At 47.1% G+C, this 19691-nt stretch overlaps 1 protein-coding gene across 1 annotated transcript in view; it reads left to right on the forward strand.

Annotated features, from left to right (window-relative positions):
- LOC144178740 (cell adhesion molecule Dscam1-like) overlaps positions 1-19691 on the forward strand; it is a 306042-nt gene that overhangs the window by 159128 nt on the left and 127223 nt on the right. Inside the window, exons 32-39 of the mRNA XM_077706821.1 lie at positions 1983-2173; positions 4083-4206; positions 5126-5404; positions 6673-6913; positions 14707-14900; positions 15765-15904; positions 16212-16278; positions 18241-18501. Of these exons, the coding sequence (XP_077562947.1) occupies positions 1983-2173; positions 4083-4206; positions 5126-5404; positions 6673-6913; positions 14707-14900; positions 15765-15904; positions 16212-16278; positions 18241-18501 (1497 nt within the window). The remainder of the gene's footprint in view (positions 1-1982; positions 2174-4082; positions 4207-5125; positions 5405-6672; positions 6914-14706; positions 14901-15764; positions 15905-16211; positions 16279-18240; positions 18502-19691) is intronic.

Here is a 19691-nt window from a genome sequence, read left to right on the forward strand (position 1 = left end):
ATGTCGGAGAAGAAGCGGCCTTGAGAAATAAGGGTACAGAGGTAGCTCCTGGTGATGGCGAGCGAGCGTAACGAGCTGCGGATGGTACTCTCCGGGATGGTGGTCCGGTGGTGACGGGCGCGGTCGCAAAGTTCAGCAGAAAGCTGAACAGCAGATCAACAGAAAGTCCAACTAGGTTTTCGCCTTTACATTCGTCGAAAGTTCGAAGCCCACTCCGTATTTCTTTTTACCTGCAATATGAAAAAAAAAAAAAAAAACGTTGTCGTAGTAGTGCGATAAAATTGATGGCGCACCGAAGATAAATCAGACGGCAAACGAACCACTTGCTTGTGCAGTATAAAGCATCACATGGAAAAGTTATGCAGATAAGAAAGGCAGCACGAACCGGGAGAAAATTGCTGCGAGAAGCTAGACCAAGGCAAATTTTTTGCAAAGGACCTGCGTTACGGTCTCAAAATGTGAGGCGTGATAGCATTACACCATCGTGGAGAGAGCGTTTTGGAGCGGAGCTGCGGCATTCACCATCCCTGCTCTTTAAAGGAGCCATGAGGACAAAACACAAGTTCGGTTCATTCGAAAGATTGTCTCGATAGAATCGTACTGACACCACTTTTAACGCACACTTCGCTCAAATAAGTTACATAATTGGAAAAAAACGGAATGACCATGCGACTCACTAGCTAATTTCCCGCAACAGAACCTATGATGTCGTATGAGCCCAGATGTGCGATTGGCTGAGGCCGGAAAAAGCAAACGCAAATTAGGCACGGCTTATAGGCTTCCTGAATGAAGTATCTGCGCCTAAGTGTAATGCATATTCATTTTAAAGCAGTAAGAATGGTGCGTAAACAATGAAAGTTACGAAAACGCACGTCAGCATTGAAGTACCGATGCGCACTGCTGTTGGTACTAGGCGCACTATGCTTGTTTTAGCTGCACAGCACTCCGCCGCTTTGAAGTTGTTTTACAGGACACTGGTCGATTGGCGCAAGCGGCGTTGTCTTACGTGACCCTGTTTGTCGAAGATACCCCATGTTTCACGAGACGATCACTTTCTACAAAAACAAGCCAGGAGCAAATACGCTCAAAAACAAAGCAACGCGGCGGACAACGGTTCATGGATGACTATAGTAGCGCCATCTGGGAGGGCTGACGGAAAGCAAGGCCGCAAACCCGAATGACGCAGTGAAAGGTCGCTTGAATACACATGTTTATGACTTCATTGCTGACATCACGAAAACACACGATTTGGCGGGAGAATGAAAATTTTAACCTAAATTGATTAATTTCTCAATAAATGCGGCATCATTTGCTGCCGGATAAGCGCTGGGGCACTATAAAACGCAAAATCTTTCGAATAAAACAGCACGAGGTCGCGGGTTCGATTCCCGGCCACGGCGGCTGCTTTTATGATAGAGGCGAAAAGGAAAAGCGCCAGTGCGTACGAGATTTCGGCGCACGTTAAAGATCTCCAGGTGGTCAAAATTAATCCGGAGCCCTCCACTACGGCGCGCCTCATCGTCTGCGTTGCGTCGGCACGTTACACCCTACAATCAATCAAATCAACCCTACAATCAAACCCTACAATCAATCAAATCAATCGAATAAAACAAACTTGTATTCTGTCTTCGTGGATCCTTTAAGCGATGTAGGTCAGCTGAGAAAGTGAGGCTCGCAGCAACGGTTTCTTACGCCGTGATACACGAACGGAGCGAGCGCCGACACGAGGAGAACGGACCTCACTTCATAGGCACGGTGCAGGCGGAAACCACGCATCCTCTCGTTCTCCGCCGCACTATCAATGTCTGTCTCCCGATGTTCAGCATGCTGTCTTCAGGTACGACGCGGCCACAGAGCTTTCGAATTACGCAAACGTTAACGCCCGTGTGACGTATCGCCATTCCTCGTACAAAAATGGCGCCCACAGCCAGTGCAGAAAAGACAGAAGCGTTGTCCCCAGCGCATCATGGACTGTCTTGCAGCACCGGTGGCCCCTAACAAGGAGGATATCGTACGCGCCCTGAACGGCTCGCACGTGCAAGTGAGCCCGTCCGCGTGGCGTTCGGGTGGGTGTCCGCTCACGCGCCTCACCATCGAGCACCGACTGCACACGCAGCCCGAGTGGACTCCCCACTGGAACCACACCAGCCCCGCCGCAGGAGTGCTTCCGCAGGTACACTGGCCTCCCGTAAAGTGGGGCGATTATTCCATTAGTGTGAACTCAGTGCGGCCTTCTGCCGTCATTCACGAAAATACGGGTTGTTTTAGATTTTGAGTAGTGCAGATGAAATGTAGTTCAGATGGTTTATGATCTGTCCTGTAAGATCGAGTTCCGATGCTTCAGAACTTCATAGAGCTGACCAAAATACAAGTACGTGGAAATGAAGTGTTTCTTCTGAAAGTTGCATTTATCGCCCCTTACCCCCCAGTGAGAAAACGTCTCGAGAGTACTTCGGGATCAAGAGTGTTTGCTGTCATTATCGTTACGATGAGAATAAGTCGAAACCCGTAATCTACTTCTAAGCGTGAAGACGCCTTATCAACCGAATTCGTAATGAAAAGAACTTTGCTCTAGCATGCGAAAGCCCTCCACTTGGCTGGCTGTAATTGGGAGTACCCACATCTGCCATATTCGCACAACAATACGGGTGATTCATGATGTTGTTTTCCCTACCCATTAAAAAAACACACTTTTGTGAATGCATGCTTATAAACGTGACACATCCCTCCACCCACTTGGCACGTTTTGCGTGGATTGCCCACCACCGCTTATTGTTTACTGTTTACCCTTAATCCCGGGGTGAGATTAGACATAAGCTCCGGCCCTGGCCTCGGTAGTACATTCGCCTGGTTCAAGGACGTCATGGGCTGGGCCTTGACGGCAATTTATTCCTCCTCTGCACCTCATATCATCACGTGGAACCTTCATGCAGTTTTTCTAGTTCCCTATCCTGCCCCAAGATCCATGTTTCACACAGACGCGCCATCTCCATAAAGATTAGCAATTCAAAACTGGCGCGAAGAGTCGGAGATGAGGGACGGCTCGCCGCATGGTCGTTGTTGAGCTGAACGACGGTTGGCTCAACTGTGCTTAGCCGCGCACCAAAGTGCTGGCGCCGTTTTTGCTGCTCCCGGAGCGACCCCGTTTGTACAGTTCCTTGCTGGAAAGTCTAGAGCACTAAGATGACTCCCTTTTGAGCCCTCTTCTGCACTAGTGTAGTTTCGTTTACTCCACGCTTACCCCATAACTTTTTGAGCGTATATCTTAACCATTTCACTCATTCTGCCTGTGTGGCCGGAATCCACTTGTCGGCACCCACCATTTGTTCAACAGTTATCTTATCAGCACTTGTGTGTCTTCGGAAACGAAAAAGAGTTAAGTTTTCATAAAAAGTAACTATTCAGAGTAGTCGAAGAAGTTGTCGAAACGGGTGGTCCTATAACGAACGCTGTCGCCAAACCAGTAGATGAGGTTCTTTAGCAGAGCGCCGTACGAGTTATCTATAATGCGGCTGCAAATCGTCATACTGTTGGCTTTACGACGTAAAAGTGGGTCCGTTTACCAGTTTTACTACTTCCTTGAAAATAGACGTAGGGACTTCCAACATTGAGCTGACAGTCTGTTTACGTGGAGGTAATCATGTACGATTAAAAAGGTATTATAATCAGTCCGTAACAACATACATATGCTTAAACCACATGGCGACCTTTTTACTCAACAAGCGCCAAAGTTACACCCGTCACACCCGAACATCTGGCGCAATGCCAGCTGTCGCGCAAAAGATAGAAGTGTTTTATATGGTACTTCATTGAACGATAAGTGAAAGGTGGCAGTAAGAGCACAATACCACGGCAGAAATAGACGTGCCATATCTTTCTTTTTTTGCTGGCATCCCATATTTTCGCACCGTTTTTTTTTTTACGTAATAAAGTAAGTGTCTAAAAAGACTTATTTCGATGAAAGCAGCTACATATTTACGTTGCGCAATACATAACCTCTATTGAACAAAACTGGATCAAGTGCGCACACCCTTTTGCTGTGCTGTCAACATGAATCGTCGTTCTGTCGGTGCCTGACGCAGGACCTCCCCGACGTTCTGCTGGGAGGACTCCAGCCCGAGACTTGGTACGTGATCCGCATAATGGCTGCCAACGCCGCTGGCCTCACCAGGGTCAAGTACGACCTGGTCACTCCTAGCGCCCAAGGTAAGGATACCGGCAGGCTCTCAATCGGCAACCTGGGAGTACGTTGTTCCTACATTCCTACTTTGCGACACTATTTCCACACGCTCAGAAAGAGCAGTCGGGTGGAAACAGTCAGTTAAGCGCATGCGCATTACGTAAAACTCAAGTGTATAGACGTGCTTAGCGGTTACCTCGTGTAGACGTATGCAAACCCCGGTGTGTACATCAAGCATGGTGGAGTGGGATGGTTACGCAAATACGGGGGCTGTAAAATTACGGGTACCCCATTTAGCTTAGACATCAACATAACCAGCGAAAATTCTCGCCCTCCTAAACCACCCATTAGCTAGGAGGCTGTAACAGATACCCTCACAGTGCGCACGCATTGACCAACTCCGCCTGCCAACAGGCAACACTAAGGAAGACGAGTTGCTAAGCAACGCCTGGTTGTGCGCATTGGCAGCTACGCGTTCCAAAGCCAGGCCGATGTGTCGTAACACTAGAGAGACCAAACTCATACTGGTTGGATGATGAAAACAATGTGGTGCCAAAACACGACATTCAAGTAGTGGATCTCTCCCTAAACGTTGCCGAACCCACGGCGGGAAAATAAATATACCATAACTGTGAAATCGAGCATCGCAGGACGGGAGCGGTTGGAGGTAAATGGGAGAAGCTCTTGTTCTGCAGTGGGCCTGAGCAGGATGATGATGATTATGATCAACCACGTTCGTACTATAAACACAGCCACAGCGGAGCTACCCGAAACAAAATCACAACTCGCACGCCAATTTGCCTATTCTCGTCGGCTCTCCCATAACCTCTAAACTTCTGTTTCCTAATCGCCTGTGCTCGCTTACAAAATCAAGCATCACGAAAGCATCCTTTTTTGGGGCCTGTCCTGTCCATCACTGTCCTAAACGCTCGGTGATTTACGCAGCCAGCGCAGCGGACAAGGGCAGCGGCAAGTCGGCGGTTGCAGCTTTCCTCGAAGACACGACCACGCTGGTGTCCATGGCGTCGTCGGGCGTCGTGCTGTTGGCCGGCCTGATCGGCGTCGTCTGCCTGGTGCTTTACAAGCGACGTCGCAACGGGCGCACTGCCGCGTCTGCGGCGGCCTCCACGCGTTCTGGTGCAAAACACAAGCGCAAGCCGCCTGCATCGTCCAGCAGACCTCGGACGTCATCCTCCTCGCAGCAGCAGCCGTCTCAGCCCAAACGTACGCCCTGCGCCGTGACATTTTTTTTACTGCGAAGCTGTTTGCCTCAAACCCCTGTATGCTTACCCACCATAACCAGGTACAAAAGGGGGAAATGTCCGCGAGCAGAAAACCGGGTAGGGAAAGACGGCGTGGGGCGGCAGCGTCTGAGGTGGGGGAGAGGGTGGAGAGGGTGTGGCATCGGCGCTCAGCGCCACAGTCGAGTAGCGGAAAAGGAGAGAAGCCATGAAATGGCAGCAGCAGGGGCGCGAGAAACGGTGGAGAGGGTGTGATGTTGGAGCTCGGCGCTGCACTAGACCCGTGCAGAGCAGAAGAAGGGGATAGTGCTTGGAGCAGCAGCGCAAACGCGAGGGAGAGAAAGAGAGAGGGTGATGTCGAACGCACAACAGCCGCACTCGCCGCCAATCACGTAGCCATCGCCTGCTGGCAACTCAGCAGTTTTGTGCACCCTTTGAACTGCGCCCCGTTCGATCACGTTTCGTTCCTTCAATACGTGTACAACCTAATGAAACCGAAATAGTTTCGCCGTGTAATCCGCCACCAGATGAATGGTGCGGCACGCTAATTTTCTAACTGTAGAGCTGTTCCATCTTTGTTATTCATATCTAACTGCCCGAGCCGGAAGGGAGTTGCGCGCGCGCGTGCGTGCGTGCGTGCGTGCGTGCGTGCGCGCGTGCGCGCGTGCGTGTGCGTGTGCTTGTGCGTGTGCGTGTGTGTGTGTGTGTGTGTGTGTGTGTGTGTGTGTGTGTGTGTGTGTGTGTGCGCGTGCGCGTGCGCGTGCGCGTGCGCGTGCGCGTGCGCGCGTGTGCGTGCGTGCGTGCGTGCGTGCGTGTGTGCGTGTGTGTGTGTGTGAGAGAGAGAGAGAGAGAGAGAGAGAGAGAGAGAGAGAGAGAGAGAGAGAGAGAGAGAGAGAGAGAGAGAGAGAGAGAGAGAGAGAGAGAGAGAGAGATCCCAAAAAAGAAAACCGGCTAGTCGTTTGTTACCTACGTGAAGCTGAAGGAAAAAGCAATCTTCAGTAAGCTGGCACAAATTTTCGCAGCTCCGCTGTTCGATCCGGGATTCGGCAACGTTTATTCTAGGTACCCTAACCTTTGACACATATGTACTGACATGCAGTTTGTTAAAGAACACTCAGCGCTCTTGTAGATTGCAGATGACATATCTGCCGTGCAGTGCTATCGGGGTGCTGTCGTCGTGCCTACTGAATCCGCTTTTGAGATGTGTTTATATGCCCGAAAATATGCACGCATTTGCCACCGGCTCTCCAGCGACCGAGTCCCGCAGCAGTGACTTGGCCACAGCCACAACGACCACAACCATCTCGACATCGGGCGGCAATGACCGGGCTGGTGACAGACCTGAGCGAACTACTGGGGGCGGCGGTGGCGGCGGAGGTGGAGACCACCACCGCCCGGGAGGCGGCAGCTCGTCGGTGCCTCCCGTCTTGCCTCAGAAGAAAAACAAGGAGGCCGCGAGGAGGAGCCGGGAACAGCTCTCCAGCGCCGCGAGGCATGTTGTTACCTTCGTTCTTGTCGCGTACGCATGGTGAAAAGTTCAGGGAAGTATCTTCGTTCGGCCATACGGAGTGAAGGGCAATACGAAATTTATTTATGGAGCCCAGGTGGCGGGTGCTAAACTAAATGCACGACCTTGTAATGCGGACGACTTGCGGAATCGAACCCAGGATTCCTGCCCAAGCGCCTCCGCGGAGAGCAGCGCCTTCTGTCGGCGTGTGGCGGCGCGACGCTCCGTAACTGAAGGGAGCGAAAAATGAAAAATCAATAGCTCCTCACCCAAACCAGTGAGCTAATTGCTCTCCCGGTTGTATGCAGAACAGCTTTCACTCTCCATTACTGTATATTTTCAATCATGTAACTCGAACGATGCGTGTTACCTGGGCATATAACGTTTTGTCAATGGCGTCTATGGGCAGTCTCTGAAAAATGGACCACTTGGCTCTCCTAAATCGAGCACTGTGTCGCTGCATGATCAGATATCCAATTGCTCTCCCGGATTTGAGTACTACAGTATGTTAACTACAAGACGCCATAAAATTCCACGTGATTGGTTCACAGAAAAATGTTACTGGGCACTTTTTGTCTGGAGTCTGATGCCAGGTTAGAGAGTGGGAACGTGTGGTGCCCTCTCTCGTAGTGGCCGGCATCCTCTACAGCCCCCATAGCCTCCGCGGTCGGCTCCGGTCTTTTCGGTGCAGGACGTTTCGGTACAGTGCGTTTCGGTACGGTCTTTCCGGCGCACAGACCTTTCGGGACACGGGCGTTTCGGGACGCGGACCTTTCGGGACACGGGTGTTTCGATACAAAGGCGAATTCCGGCATGCGCTGTAGGCTGCGCGCGTTGTTTACGTGGTGGTTGCGAGCATGCAATTCGTACCTAATTATTACAGATGTTCTTGTTCGCAGTTCTGCGTTATTTTAGGCCAGCAGTTGGTTATGCGGCCTTGCCAAAAAAAAAAACTTCTGTTTATTTGTTGAATATTAGCTGGGATATTTGTAGCATTTATAAAACCTAATTGTTCATTATTCTTTTTGTACGACTTATTAAGTATTTTATATAACAAATCAGTGACAGTATCACCGTATTTCCTCGGTCGTGTTTTGACGACTTATTATCGCTTTTTTTTTTCAAAAATCAGTGAGAGTAACTATTTTATTTTCACACTTTGCGGATCCCCTACGACAAAGGCTGCGGAAATGAGGGCCACTGCGCGGGAGAAGGAACCTGTGCCTTTTTAGACCGCTAAATGATGTAGGGCAATTTCTCGGCATTCCGCATTTGTATGCGTTGGTTTTTTTTGATAACGCAAGTGCTTAATAAGGCGTTTTTAGAAATGCATTACGGAAGGCACCTATTATATTCGTCATACCTGTCACCCTCTCCATCTAAGCTCTTTCCCCCTTGCCCACCCCCACACAAAGTAGCAGGTCAGAGACTATACGATCAGGCCGACCTCTCTGTGTTTTCTTTCCATGCAATAAATTACTCTCTCTCTCTCTCTCTTTTTATCGCCGCACGCTTCCGTCCCGGCTTCGTTGTTAGCAGGGGCTGCGGCGGGTTTGCAGTGTTTGTTTTATCAGAAGTTGGAAATGCTTTGTAATAATGTTTTCTGCAGCATACGTACAGATAATTAACTTATCAAGGACTACTCATTTGGAATTTTTCTAAGGAACAATGCAAATATCTGTTATGTATTGGTGTTTTATTTCAAATATGCTTAATGTTTTGTTTCGGCTCAACAATAATCACAAGTATTGACATTGCCAGCGGACTTAATTGTTTAGAACTCTCCTCTGCATTAACTTTGGCCGGGCGGCTGAATCGAAGAACAGAAAGACAGGCTCACAAACAGACCAAGAGAGAGACCAAACTTTCCGCGTTTAATGAGCCCCTCAACCGTCACGAAAAAAATAAAAAGGAAAGAAACCAAAGTGCCTTTTAATTAAAGCACGTGTGCATTCGCCTTTCCTGATATTCTCTATCACCCCGTCGTCGTTGCATTCGGTGTATTGAAGGACTCTGGTTCTACTCAAAAATAATCAGCGATCGCACTTACAGTGGCGTTGCTAAGGGGATTGACCAGGGAGGGGGGGGGGGGGGGTTGTTGCTGGAGAACCAGCCTCCAATGTCGGGGGTGCCATTTGTGCTTTTCCACTGTGCAAAGTGGGCGCCGAAAGCTTATAGACAACTGTTGCAGTTCTCGCCACACCAGCCGATTAAAAGTTCCTTCCTATTATACTGGGAGCAGGCGAGGAGACGTCTGCATCCAACAATGTCGGAAGTGTTATTATACCCGGCTTGAAGCCGCGGAGGCCAACGGGGCGGAAACGGAGCGATTCCTGGAAAGGGGCGCCATCGGTATGACTAAGGCCCTTAGGTATGACGGCGACGCGCGGAAGGGTGCAGGGAGCAAGCCTGTTCCTTGAGATGGGCGACACTGGGGCGAATGAGACTGGTCATTGTGTCCTCGGGGGCTTCTTCGGTGGCTCTTTGTTGTGCAGTAAAGAGATTATGTCAGCTCATGGTGCATGTATATCTATAGCACTGCCATGCACCCACAGAAACGACTTCGTCGGGACGGCCATCGTCGAGAACGAAAACTTGGTGGCACAGCGTCACGATACCTTAATCGCTACCTTGGGACTCTCGCTTTTGTGTACACGCATGGCCTGCGCTAGACAGCCTGCGCATGGCCTGCGCTTTGTGAGATACCTAACGCTTTGAAAGGCTATCGGACGCGGCAGCAGGCTGACCCCAGTCACCCCTGAGAAAGAAAGCTGGTTGTGAAACGTCGGCTTCTCCATTTATTGTACCATTGTTTGCAGTGTAATATAGCTTTTCATTTGTAGCCTCCCAACCAGACATGTCGCAGCCAAAAGTTTACCTTCACTGCATGTTGTGTGGGTCCTACAGAGGAACCAATTGGTAATGGGCCTGCCCAATTTCCCATTGATTCCGCTGAATGACGATCATTTGCGACCCCACAAGCACGTGTGCATAGGAACTTTTAGAGATATTCGAAGGCACGTCATCCCGCGGCTCACAAAACTTGCACAACATAGGCAGTTTTTTTTTTCGTACCACTGGTGTTGGGAGTCTAAGCTACTTTCTAGTAGTCGACCAAGTGATAGTAAACAAAAACAAAAGAAAAGTGATTATGACCGAGCTCTTTAATAACAAAGTTTTACTCGCAAATAATTGCAAATCGGCACTAACAAACTGGGTGCGAGAGTACAAGCTTTCGCGTTTCAAAGGCCTTGGAGATTTTTAAAGGTCGATAGTCGTGCTCTTTTGTCTCAAACGGCATTTCAATCAAATGGTTTTGAAAAACGTTGTGTGTCAGCTCAAAGGTGGCATTTTAGTCAAATGGGGATCCGGACATTTCAGTGTAGGACATTTCGGCGCAGACAATTCGGTGGACGGACATTTCGGTGCACGGACATTTCGGGGGTCTAGGTCTTTTCGGTACAGGGCGTTTCGGTGCGGTCTTTTCGGTACACGGACGTTTCGGTACAGGACATTTTGGTACAGGGCGGTTCGGTACAGGTCGTTTCGGTACGAAAACGAATTCGAGCGAGCGTTTGAGGCAGCAAAATCCGCGCTCGTTGTTAACATGGGAGTTGCAAGCACGCAAATCGAACGTGTTTATTACAACTGTTGTTGCTCGTAATTTTACGTTATTTTAGGCCAGTAAAAAGATAAAAGAAAGGACGCCAAACAGGCGCTGAAAGTTTATTGACGAAACCACCATGTATATATAATACATCCATGGAACGGAAACAAAAGCCCACATATATGACATACTTTTCATGATGTCATACCTTTCACTTTTTTTTTTTAAGCTCGCAGATACTGCAGATGCTCGTTTTTGGCGAGGACTTGTTTAAAGCGGTAGACACGTGAACGACCGGCGGATGCGATTCGCATGCGACTGATCGTTACGACTGATTGTTAGGACGGGTTTTGGCGGATTAGTCGCATGCGAATCGCATGCGCCAGTCGTACTTAGCGCCTGTCTTGCGTTTTTCTTTCTGTCCTTGTCGTCTCAGCTGTGGAATCATGACGACGACAGTTGAGTGCTGTTGCGGCCGTTTTCTCGATTTCCCTGGGAAGGCCGATATGAGTGCCCTTGTATTAAAACACGAAGGTTCAGGGCCTTTTATTCTTACAATTTTCGCATGCAGGAAAGTCTGGCACATCCTGCACCCCAGACGGACATAAGGGTTTGCGTGTTGAGTCCACACAGAAAAGCTACACTTTTAAAATGTTTTGAGCGGGTTTCCAAGTTATCCGATGTAAAAGGGTTGAGATTTGGGCGAGTTGGTAATAATGCATCTAAAAAAAAACTGCGCGGAAATTAACGGGGTTTTCTGTGCTGTCTTCGTGTGTTTTTGTCCCGGTTAATTTGCGCGCAGTTTTTTTTTTAGATTATCCGATATGCCTGGAGTGGTAATATTGCTGCGTAAGAATGTATGTCCGCAGCAACAATAAGTGTCGAATTGGTCACGCTGGAACATGTAAGTGTTATAGTAGATTAAATGTAGATTGATAGCTCCCAATTTTGTGAGGAATAATCGAAAAGAAAAATCACGAGGCATTCCAGGTGAATGTGGATTACCAGCGAAGCTTGTCTTGGTACGTGACACGCAGGTGGCGCCAAATTTACCGGAAAGGTGTAAACAAATTTAATTTCTGTTGAAAGTTGACGATGGGCATCCTCAAGGAAGGCATATACATTTATCCACGCACTTTTATTTTGACTCTAGCGAACGAGCAGACGGTGCATCATATTAACTAATCTACTGATGGTGCGGATCGAGTGCTGAGACGCATAAGCTTGAGGTCAAGAACGGCGAGTGACATTGGTGGTGACCGTGTACTGACAATGCCTACACCGGGACATTTTTTTTCGAACGCCCCACGGTAAAGAACGCCTCACTCTTCAGATACGTAACTTTTTGTTTGCATACATGCAAAATACAAAAAAACACTATATATTCAAATGAGCTTCGCCTAAAAAATGTATTTGTCATGAGGCGGCTCGCTGTCGTTGTTTCGGAAGCCGGTTCCGAAAAGAGAGGGTGTGGGTAAAGCGGGGCTTAGGCGTTGCGCTGCTAGGCACAAGGACGCGGGTTCGATTCCCTGCTGCGGCGGCCGCTTTTCTGGTGGAGGCAAACAGCAAAAACGACCGTGTGTCCGGAATTTCGGCGCACTTTAAAGATCCCCAGGTGTTCAAAAATTAATCCGGAGGAATCCACTGTGGTGAGCCTCATAAAACGTTGATCGGGGATTTCCCCCTTTTGACCTAACGCTATTGCTCGTGACCCCCGCACTTCTTTATGTGTATCCAACATGAATGTTTACCAATTCACTCCAATTCGCGGATTGTATTCGGCCTTGTAACTGGAGTACATATATTCGGGGTGATTTAAATTCAGAATTTTTCTACAATACGTTTCGGAGTTCATATACAGTGAGCACTCATGTTAGCGCAGTGTCCTTGTTATTCTTATATCGCCTCAACGGCGTTTTGCTGTTGTAAATGGTGTGTTGGCAACGGGAATTCTTATTTCTAGAAAAACAAGAAAAAAGGAAAAGAAAACAGTATATGTGAATACTTTTAAAACGAATAATTCTCGCGATTACCACGGGCTTGGAGGGCGACCGACAACATAAATTAATGAAGCCACCTAAGGTTAGGAGTCTTCATGCAATCGACATCGTTTGCAGGAAATGCAGTAAAATTTAATATTCATCAGACGCGATATCCGTGCAGTGAATTGCAGTTTTTGTTCTGCCATGAGGTGAGATACTCATTTATGTGTAGGTTTGTTTTATGCGTTTCTTATGTTTAGCGTTCATTTTTATATACCCCGTTCACGCATTACTTGTTACACATGCTAAAACTTGTACTTGTGTCTTTTTTAGCTTACCTTACTCAATGCCTTATCGAGGAAACTGAAAGATAGTTATAAATAAATAAATGAATATATGTAGAATATTACTCATATGAAAGCTAAGCCCTTAGTTGAAACACTAGTTACAAATCTTTATCTCTAGTGGTGTGTCCGTGAGTTCGCATCGTGCGGAAAGGTAATAATGAGCAGTAACAGAGGAATTCTAAAACTAATTATTGATACGTCACGATGTCATAAAATGAATCAATTCCAGAACTTCATTGAAGTAGCTAAGGTGACGCACCGGGAACATCGCTCGCAGGTACTGTTTTGAACGCGTTTTGAAATTTCATGCTTTCTGCTCACGTAATTAGATGCGTCCCTGCAATTTGAATTTTCTCAAAAGCCATTCAAGAATACCAAACTTTGGAAGAAAGAAACGGCGGCTGCTGCCGTAGCATTTTTTTACTCGAAAATATCGTTCCGCAGTTGTAGCTGTCCGAAATAAGTAATTATTATCGAATGCTTTTTTTTTTTTTCTGGTGGTATGAAATGTGCGATAAACAGGAAAATAGCGTCGTAGATAGACATAAGCCGTATATCTAGTAGTTGTCGTGAATTACTTCGCAGCGGACAACATTTCCAAGCTCCGCCAAAATCCTAACGCAGAGGGCATATCCGATTTAAGAGTAGAGGGCAGCGCAATGAACGGGACGAAGCGAAGACGAGACAAGCACAAAGCGCTTGTGTGTGTCTCGTCTTCGCTTCGTCCCAACTTTTGCACCAACCGGCTCAAGCTTCAACTATTCTGAGGCATCCTCTTGCCATCCCACAATAGTCGCGGGGGAACTCTATTGAAGTGACTCCCCGCTCACAGACGAACAATTAACTTGAGGAGAAGGAGTTGACCGCGCCGTCGCACTTGACAGTCAAACCGGTCGAACGCCGCGACCGCCCCGAGAAGAATGAGGGAAAATAGCCCGTGTAGGCAAAATTCCATTCTGCTGCGGCACGTGGTGGCAGCTTTGAGAACTAGGGGCGCTTGGGCAGGAATCCTGGACTCGTGCCAAAGATGCGGAAAACGAAATGGGGAGTTTCTTGCGCTGAAGTTCGCAGTGACTCATGCAATCTGTCGAGTGACTCTTCCTTTTAAATAGCAGAGCTGTCAAAGATATGTTTTGTGACCATCTTCTAAATAACTGCAGCTCTTTGTTGCAACAAGCACTTTGAAAACCCCGCAGAGGACTTGCAAGCAGTGTGAGAACCGAAATAAAAGATAATCTGGCTACACATTGCTAAACAAGCAGAAAAGTAGTTCCTACCTGTCGTCCTCTCTGTAGTACACGTTAAATGTAGCTGGATACATAAACAATTCTAATGGCGAAGACGAGAAAAGATAAGACAGCACAGGCGCTGTATTGTCTGCTACCCACCGTGGTGGCTCAGTGGCTAAGGGGTTATGCTGCCGAGAACGAGGACGCGGGTTTGATTCCCGGCCGCGGCGGCCGCTTTTCTGATGGAGGCGAAAAGCAAGAACGCCCGTGTGTACGAGATTTCGGTGCATGTTAAATAGCCCCTGGTGGTCAAAATTAATCCGAAGCTCTCCACTACGGCTCGTTTCATCACCTGCGTTGCGTCGGCGCGTAAAACCACTCAATCAATCAATCAATCAATCAATCAATCAATCAATCAATCAATCAATCAATCAATCAATCAATCAATCAATCAATCAATCAATCAATCAATCAATCAATCAATCAATCAATCAATCAATCAATCAATCAATCAATCAATCAATGACTTCCGCCGTGATACAAATCCCCGTGTCATGACAGCAAGCAACTGCGATTACTAGCGTTTGAACAGGGACGATTTTGTTGCGCGCAGGTCATCTCCTGTTCGTAAGTCCCAATCTACGGCTACCTCGAAGACGTCGAGCAACGCTGGGTCGCAGCAACAGCTCTCGCAGCAGCAGCAACAGCACAGACAGCATCAACAGAAAAACAAACAGCTCAACAAACAAGCCCAACAGCAACAACAGCAAACGCCCAGAATTCACACGTCTCCTAGCAAGAAGCAATGTAAGCTGGCTCTCCGCCTCGCAATCCCAGCTTGCCTTTCAGCAAGCTGGGATGTGCTAACGTCGCTCAATGAACCCCAGGCGATGAACACCTGCATGTGCTTCCCATTTCCGAGGTCCTAGCGCCACCGCGCGCACTCGACTAAATCTTAAATCCTGTTGTTTTCCACTGTCTTGAAAGTTAAAGCTGCCTAAGTACTCTGCCTCAGAAATATCTAGCTGTCAGTATAGCAAACATTGCACAAGCGATGTTACTTCGTAAAATAAATGTGTAAATATGTTTTTGCCACGCAAATTACACCGAGTAACTTGTAGAAACCACTCAGCTTACGACAATTGTGGCACTTTATGTTTTCATCCTTAGTCTTCTGAACAAATGGATGTGCACCTCACCTAGGGAGAATTTCTTTCCCCTGTTAAGCGAAATGTGTCTGGCCGTAAAGCATTACCGCCATCCTACCCAGTAACAAAAATCATGGCGATTTACTCTAGCTTCTACGACGTTCGAAGAGCTCGATATTTTTTTATTATCAGCTGAGTATTTTATTCTAAGTTGTCTGTACTTCCTAGTTTGAAGAAAAATCAAATAAGCTTAAATTTGAGCCCTCGGCACTTTTATTGCACTTTAGCATTCCAACAGTCCTCATGAGCAAAAGTAATGCTGGTAATGTGTATATCGCTATAAAAACAGACCCCTTTTCTTGTTTTTCCTGTGATATCATGTGGGGTCAATCTACATTATCACCAAACAGGCGGCAAATTTATACGTCATGAAATCGCCCGTCTACGCTGGTAGAACAAGGCTTCCTGGCAAGAGTTTTATAACTTACTTTTTTCCTTCACTCGTTCTCAAAATTTCTCGCAGTTTTTGACGAGGAAATCACGCCTTACGCAACGTTTCAACTGTCGCCAACAAAAGGTGACCACGACATCAACATTGACGACGATGGGGAAGAGTTCAAGACGTTCACCATCCACCATGGGGAGCCACCGTATTTAACCAAGGTTGGTAGTGGGCTCAGTACCAGCTCATTACACTTCACACTAACGAGGAGCAATTGGTTTAAAGTAGCCTCTATACACGTGTTTAAACCCATTGGGCTCACATTGTTAGAGTCCTTTCCATCAATACACAACTAGTTACAATCAGAAATAACGGCAGCTACAATGCATTGCTACTTGTCACGAACAAATTGAAGGGCAATGGTAAAAAGGAAAAAAAAACTACACACTCCTTCTATTTAGGACTTTATTTACGTGCAAAGCTTCTTTACAATACTTCCAGGATAATTATTTAAATTTTACACCACAGGGGAGTCTGGACGCACCTTCGACATGTAGCAAGAACGGCAAGGAGGAGTTTTACAGCCACAGCCACGGTAAGCGTCCCCAGAAAGAAAATTTAGCACGTCCTCTAACAAAGCATATTTTATAAGCAGGGGTGTAAGCTATGAAGACGATTAATGACAACTTGTCATGTAATCACAAGTTGTCTGATTTCGATTTTGCCTCATTAATACGCACGAAATTTGAAGATACCGGGTAGGAGAAATTATTCCCAGCGCACACTTTTCAAATGCATGCCGATAGTAGAGATTGGGGCATGAACTACGGCCTTTTCAATTTCTGTGAGCTTCGCGCACTTGCCATAATAACTGCTATTATTGTAACAATGACGTTAAAAAGCGCAACCAGAAAAATCGTTGTCTTTTAACAACCTTTGATCGTCTCATTTAATATGCCTTTGCGTGCCGTTTAATGTTTAGCTGAAGAAAAGAATACTACATTGTTCATACGAGAGACGTGTTTTCTGGCATTGACAAAATGTACTCGAAGTCTAACGAGCGTATAGAGTTAACTCTAGTTGAAACGGTCACGGTAAACGTATTCTTCAGCTGTGATTCAACCGCCCCTAACCTCTGACAGAGCTGTATTTCAACGTTGGTAATATACTGGCTGTCCCGGGCTGCTGTCTGCGAAGGGCGGTCTCTCCCTTCCTTTTAGGTATACTTTAATGGCTTCAGGCTTCAAAAGGAATCCAGAATTTTGATGCCGCCAGTTGATGGGGTCGTTTCTTCCTTGCTTTGATTTCAATCGCGTTTGGTTATGATCAAAAGTAGAGGGGGTAGTAGTTAGCCGACGTCTCTGAAGTCTGGGTTCACGAATGTAACAAGCGAATCTGGAGGGAAACGTAATGCCGCTTTGTTCTTCCGGTGTGAATAAGATACAAATGCCTATCTTAAGTTGCTAATCAATCGATACTCCCCCTGGTTAAACCTCGTCCTAGTGGGGACTTGCTTATAGATGGCAGGGAGTTCTGACGTTCACTTGCTAAATTGAAGTTGGCCTCGACATACGAACGACGTTTTCATACTCGAGCTGTTTTTTTTTGTCTGCTGCTAAATGAAGTAGTGTATTTGCTTCCAGTGCAGAACACACTTACAACTTTCTGCTGCACTTCCCTACCTGCGCTGCTCGTGCAAAGAATTCCTGAGCACCTTAATGACAATTTTTATTTTCCTTTTTCTGAGCTCCATTATTATTGGATGTTTTGAGTGGTAAAACGACTGTCTACATTCGTTGATAATTGGGTAGGTTGTAGAGCGACTGTGCGCATGCGCGACAGCACTAAACATTGCGAGTTGGAAAGAGCGAGGCTGATACCGAACAAAGGATGGACAAAAAGATTCAAGTGCATGCCGGTTAGCTTAGAAATTCTTGCTCGAGCAAAGGAATGAACGAGCTTCCAGATGCAGTCTACAAAAATACGCGTAATCACCAACAAATAAAACGCTAACGCAAATAACATGAGCATGAGCGTACAAATCGTAAGATTCTGATTCGTGAAGGCAAAATATTCGCGGGGTTCTGGTGCAAGGACCGATAGCGTTAAGTACTCTCGCGTTCACTATGACCTCCACCACTCATTAGTATTCACTGCTTTGTACAACCTTTGCCTGCCACCCGGGGTTAAAGACCAAGTACTCATTAGGAGCACAACTTACGTCCTAATGAATCAAGCCTTATACTAACATATATGCCCATAGTCATTGTTCTGACGATATATGTAATCTTCTGAATACCAATGAGCGGTTTAGGTCATAGTGAGCTCGGTAGTACATTTGGTTGTTATAAATGAACCATGTTATTTCTTGCTCTCAATGAAACTAAATTTGAAACAGTGGGCTCAAGTTCACGACCTTGAGCTCGCCTTTTAATTATTGCTGAATGATTGTCAATAGTGTCACTGTCTAAGGCAAAGGCAGCGCAAACATACGTTTGAGCATCCACCACCACCCACTGTTTCTTTTTCCGCCACCTCGGCCCCTTTTACGACGCAGCCGCGAACAGCCACAGCCTGACATCAGGCTCGTCCAATCAAGATGAACTGCTGCGAGCGTACGAGTACGCGAGGCGACACCCTCCGGGGTCCTCGCTACAGGCGTGTGGCGGCGCCGCCATGCTTCACTACGACGCCCCGGACGACGGTCACACGACGGGCTCCGAAGGAAGCACGGACCCGGGCATCCGGCAGTTCACCGAATCGCCGCCAGAACCAAACGAGAGGCGGCAGGCCGCATGCATCACGCCCGGATCCGGAGGTATCCGAAAAATGGGTGGAAAGTAGCAGATCACAGCTGCTTGAAATGAAGGCGTAAGGAAAAAACAAGCGCAGCGTATTTTCAGACAGTTGTTTAGGAAGTGGCCTTAAACGGAAGCTGGAGAGCTTTTAAACCTTATGAGTGTAGCATAATCCGGCTGGAACAATCATGCTATGCCTTGCAGTAGTACAAGCCTTAATAAGCTCAAGAAATACACCTCGGGGAAACCCCAGACAACGTTTCCTCGTCTGACCCCGACCCAAAGGAATGGTTGAAAATTTTTAGTGTTGGGCAACATGTTGTTAAAAGCGATTGTCACGGCTGGTTCGTTTAAATTATTGACTAGGTGTAGAAAGTGTGAAGATGACGTCATTAATGTGGGCATCAAGCTGGACCATTTTTAAACGGCTTCTATTCGGAATAAAAGGGCGCGTGGTCCCATTCATAAAAATATTCAAATGGCCCGAAGAAAATTTATGGGGACCTGGGAACCGTAACCGTGGTATAATTTTGACTTTGAAGAAAATTTTCTGTGTACTTTGCAACAGCTCAGCTTAAAGTGATATTATCACCATGGGCAGTTAGCCTTAAAGCTACCAGCACTGGGCACCTGTCAGTTTTCATGTCAGTTTTCACCAATCGTGATATTTCTTTTTACGCCTGTATCCGAACGACACCAAGAACAGACGTATGGTCAGAGAAGCTCCTGTAAAGAAAGCATTGCAGGGGTCCTTTAATTGCTGCTTTACTGAGCCTGCTCCTTAGCTTAAAAAAATTAACTCATGCAGTATTGTGCACTCACTCCAGCCTGTATCTTTATTTTTGACATTTTTCTTTTTTTATTAAGCTGTTGCGGTTGATTTGGTCCAAAGCAGGTGTCACATGTCTCAACAACGTCCTGCTTTCTCGGCAATTCGTCCCCTCAGCCCCAAAATGTTTTTAAGAGCGCTTTGCCACAGTAACACTCGTTGAACTTCAAAGCACGCTTTACAGGAAGCTTTTAACAGTTCAAGCGTTGGAGAGGGATTCATTTTGCTGTGTGAAACACAATAAATTCGCCCTGAGGCGAATTTTTTGGCAATACGTTTTGTAGGAGAAGGGGCTAGTGCACGAAAAGAAAGAGGCGTATGATGATGCGGAGTCGCGCGTTGTGTCCCGGCGTTGTGCTTGTGCAACAAAAGAGACTCGAC

This window comes from Haemaphysalis longicornis, unplaced genomic scaffold (genome assembly GCF_048455015.1).
Source record: "Haemaphysalis longicornis isolate Haplotype H1 unplaced genomic scaffold, Haemaphysalis longicornis Haplotype H1 scaffold_4, whole genome shotgun sequence".
Lineage (NCBI taxonomy): Eukaryota > Metazoa > Arthropoda > Arachnida > Ixodida > Ixodidae > Haemaphysalis > Haemaphysalis longicornis.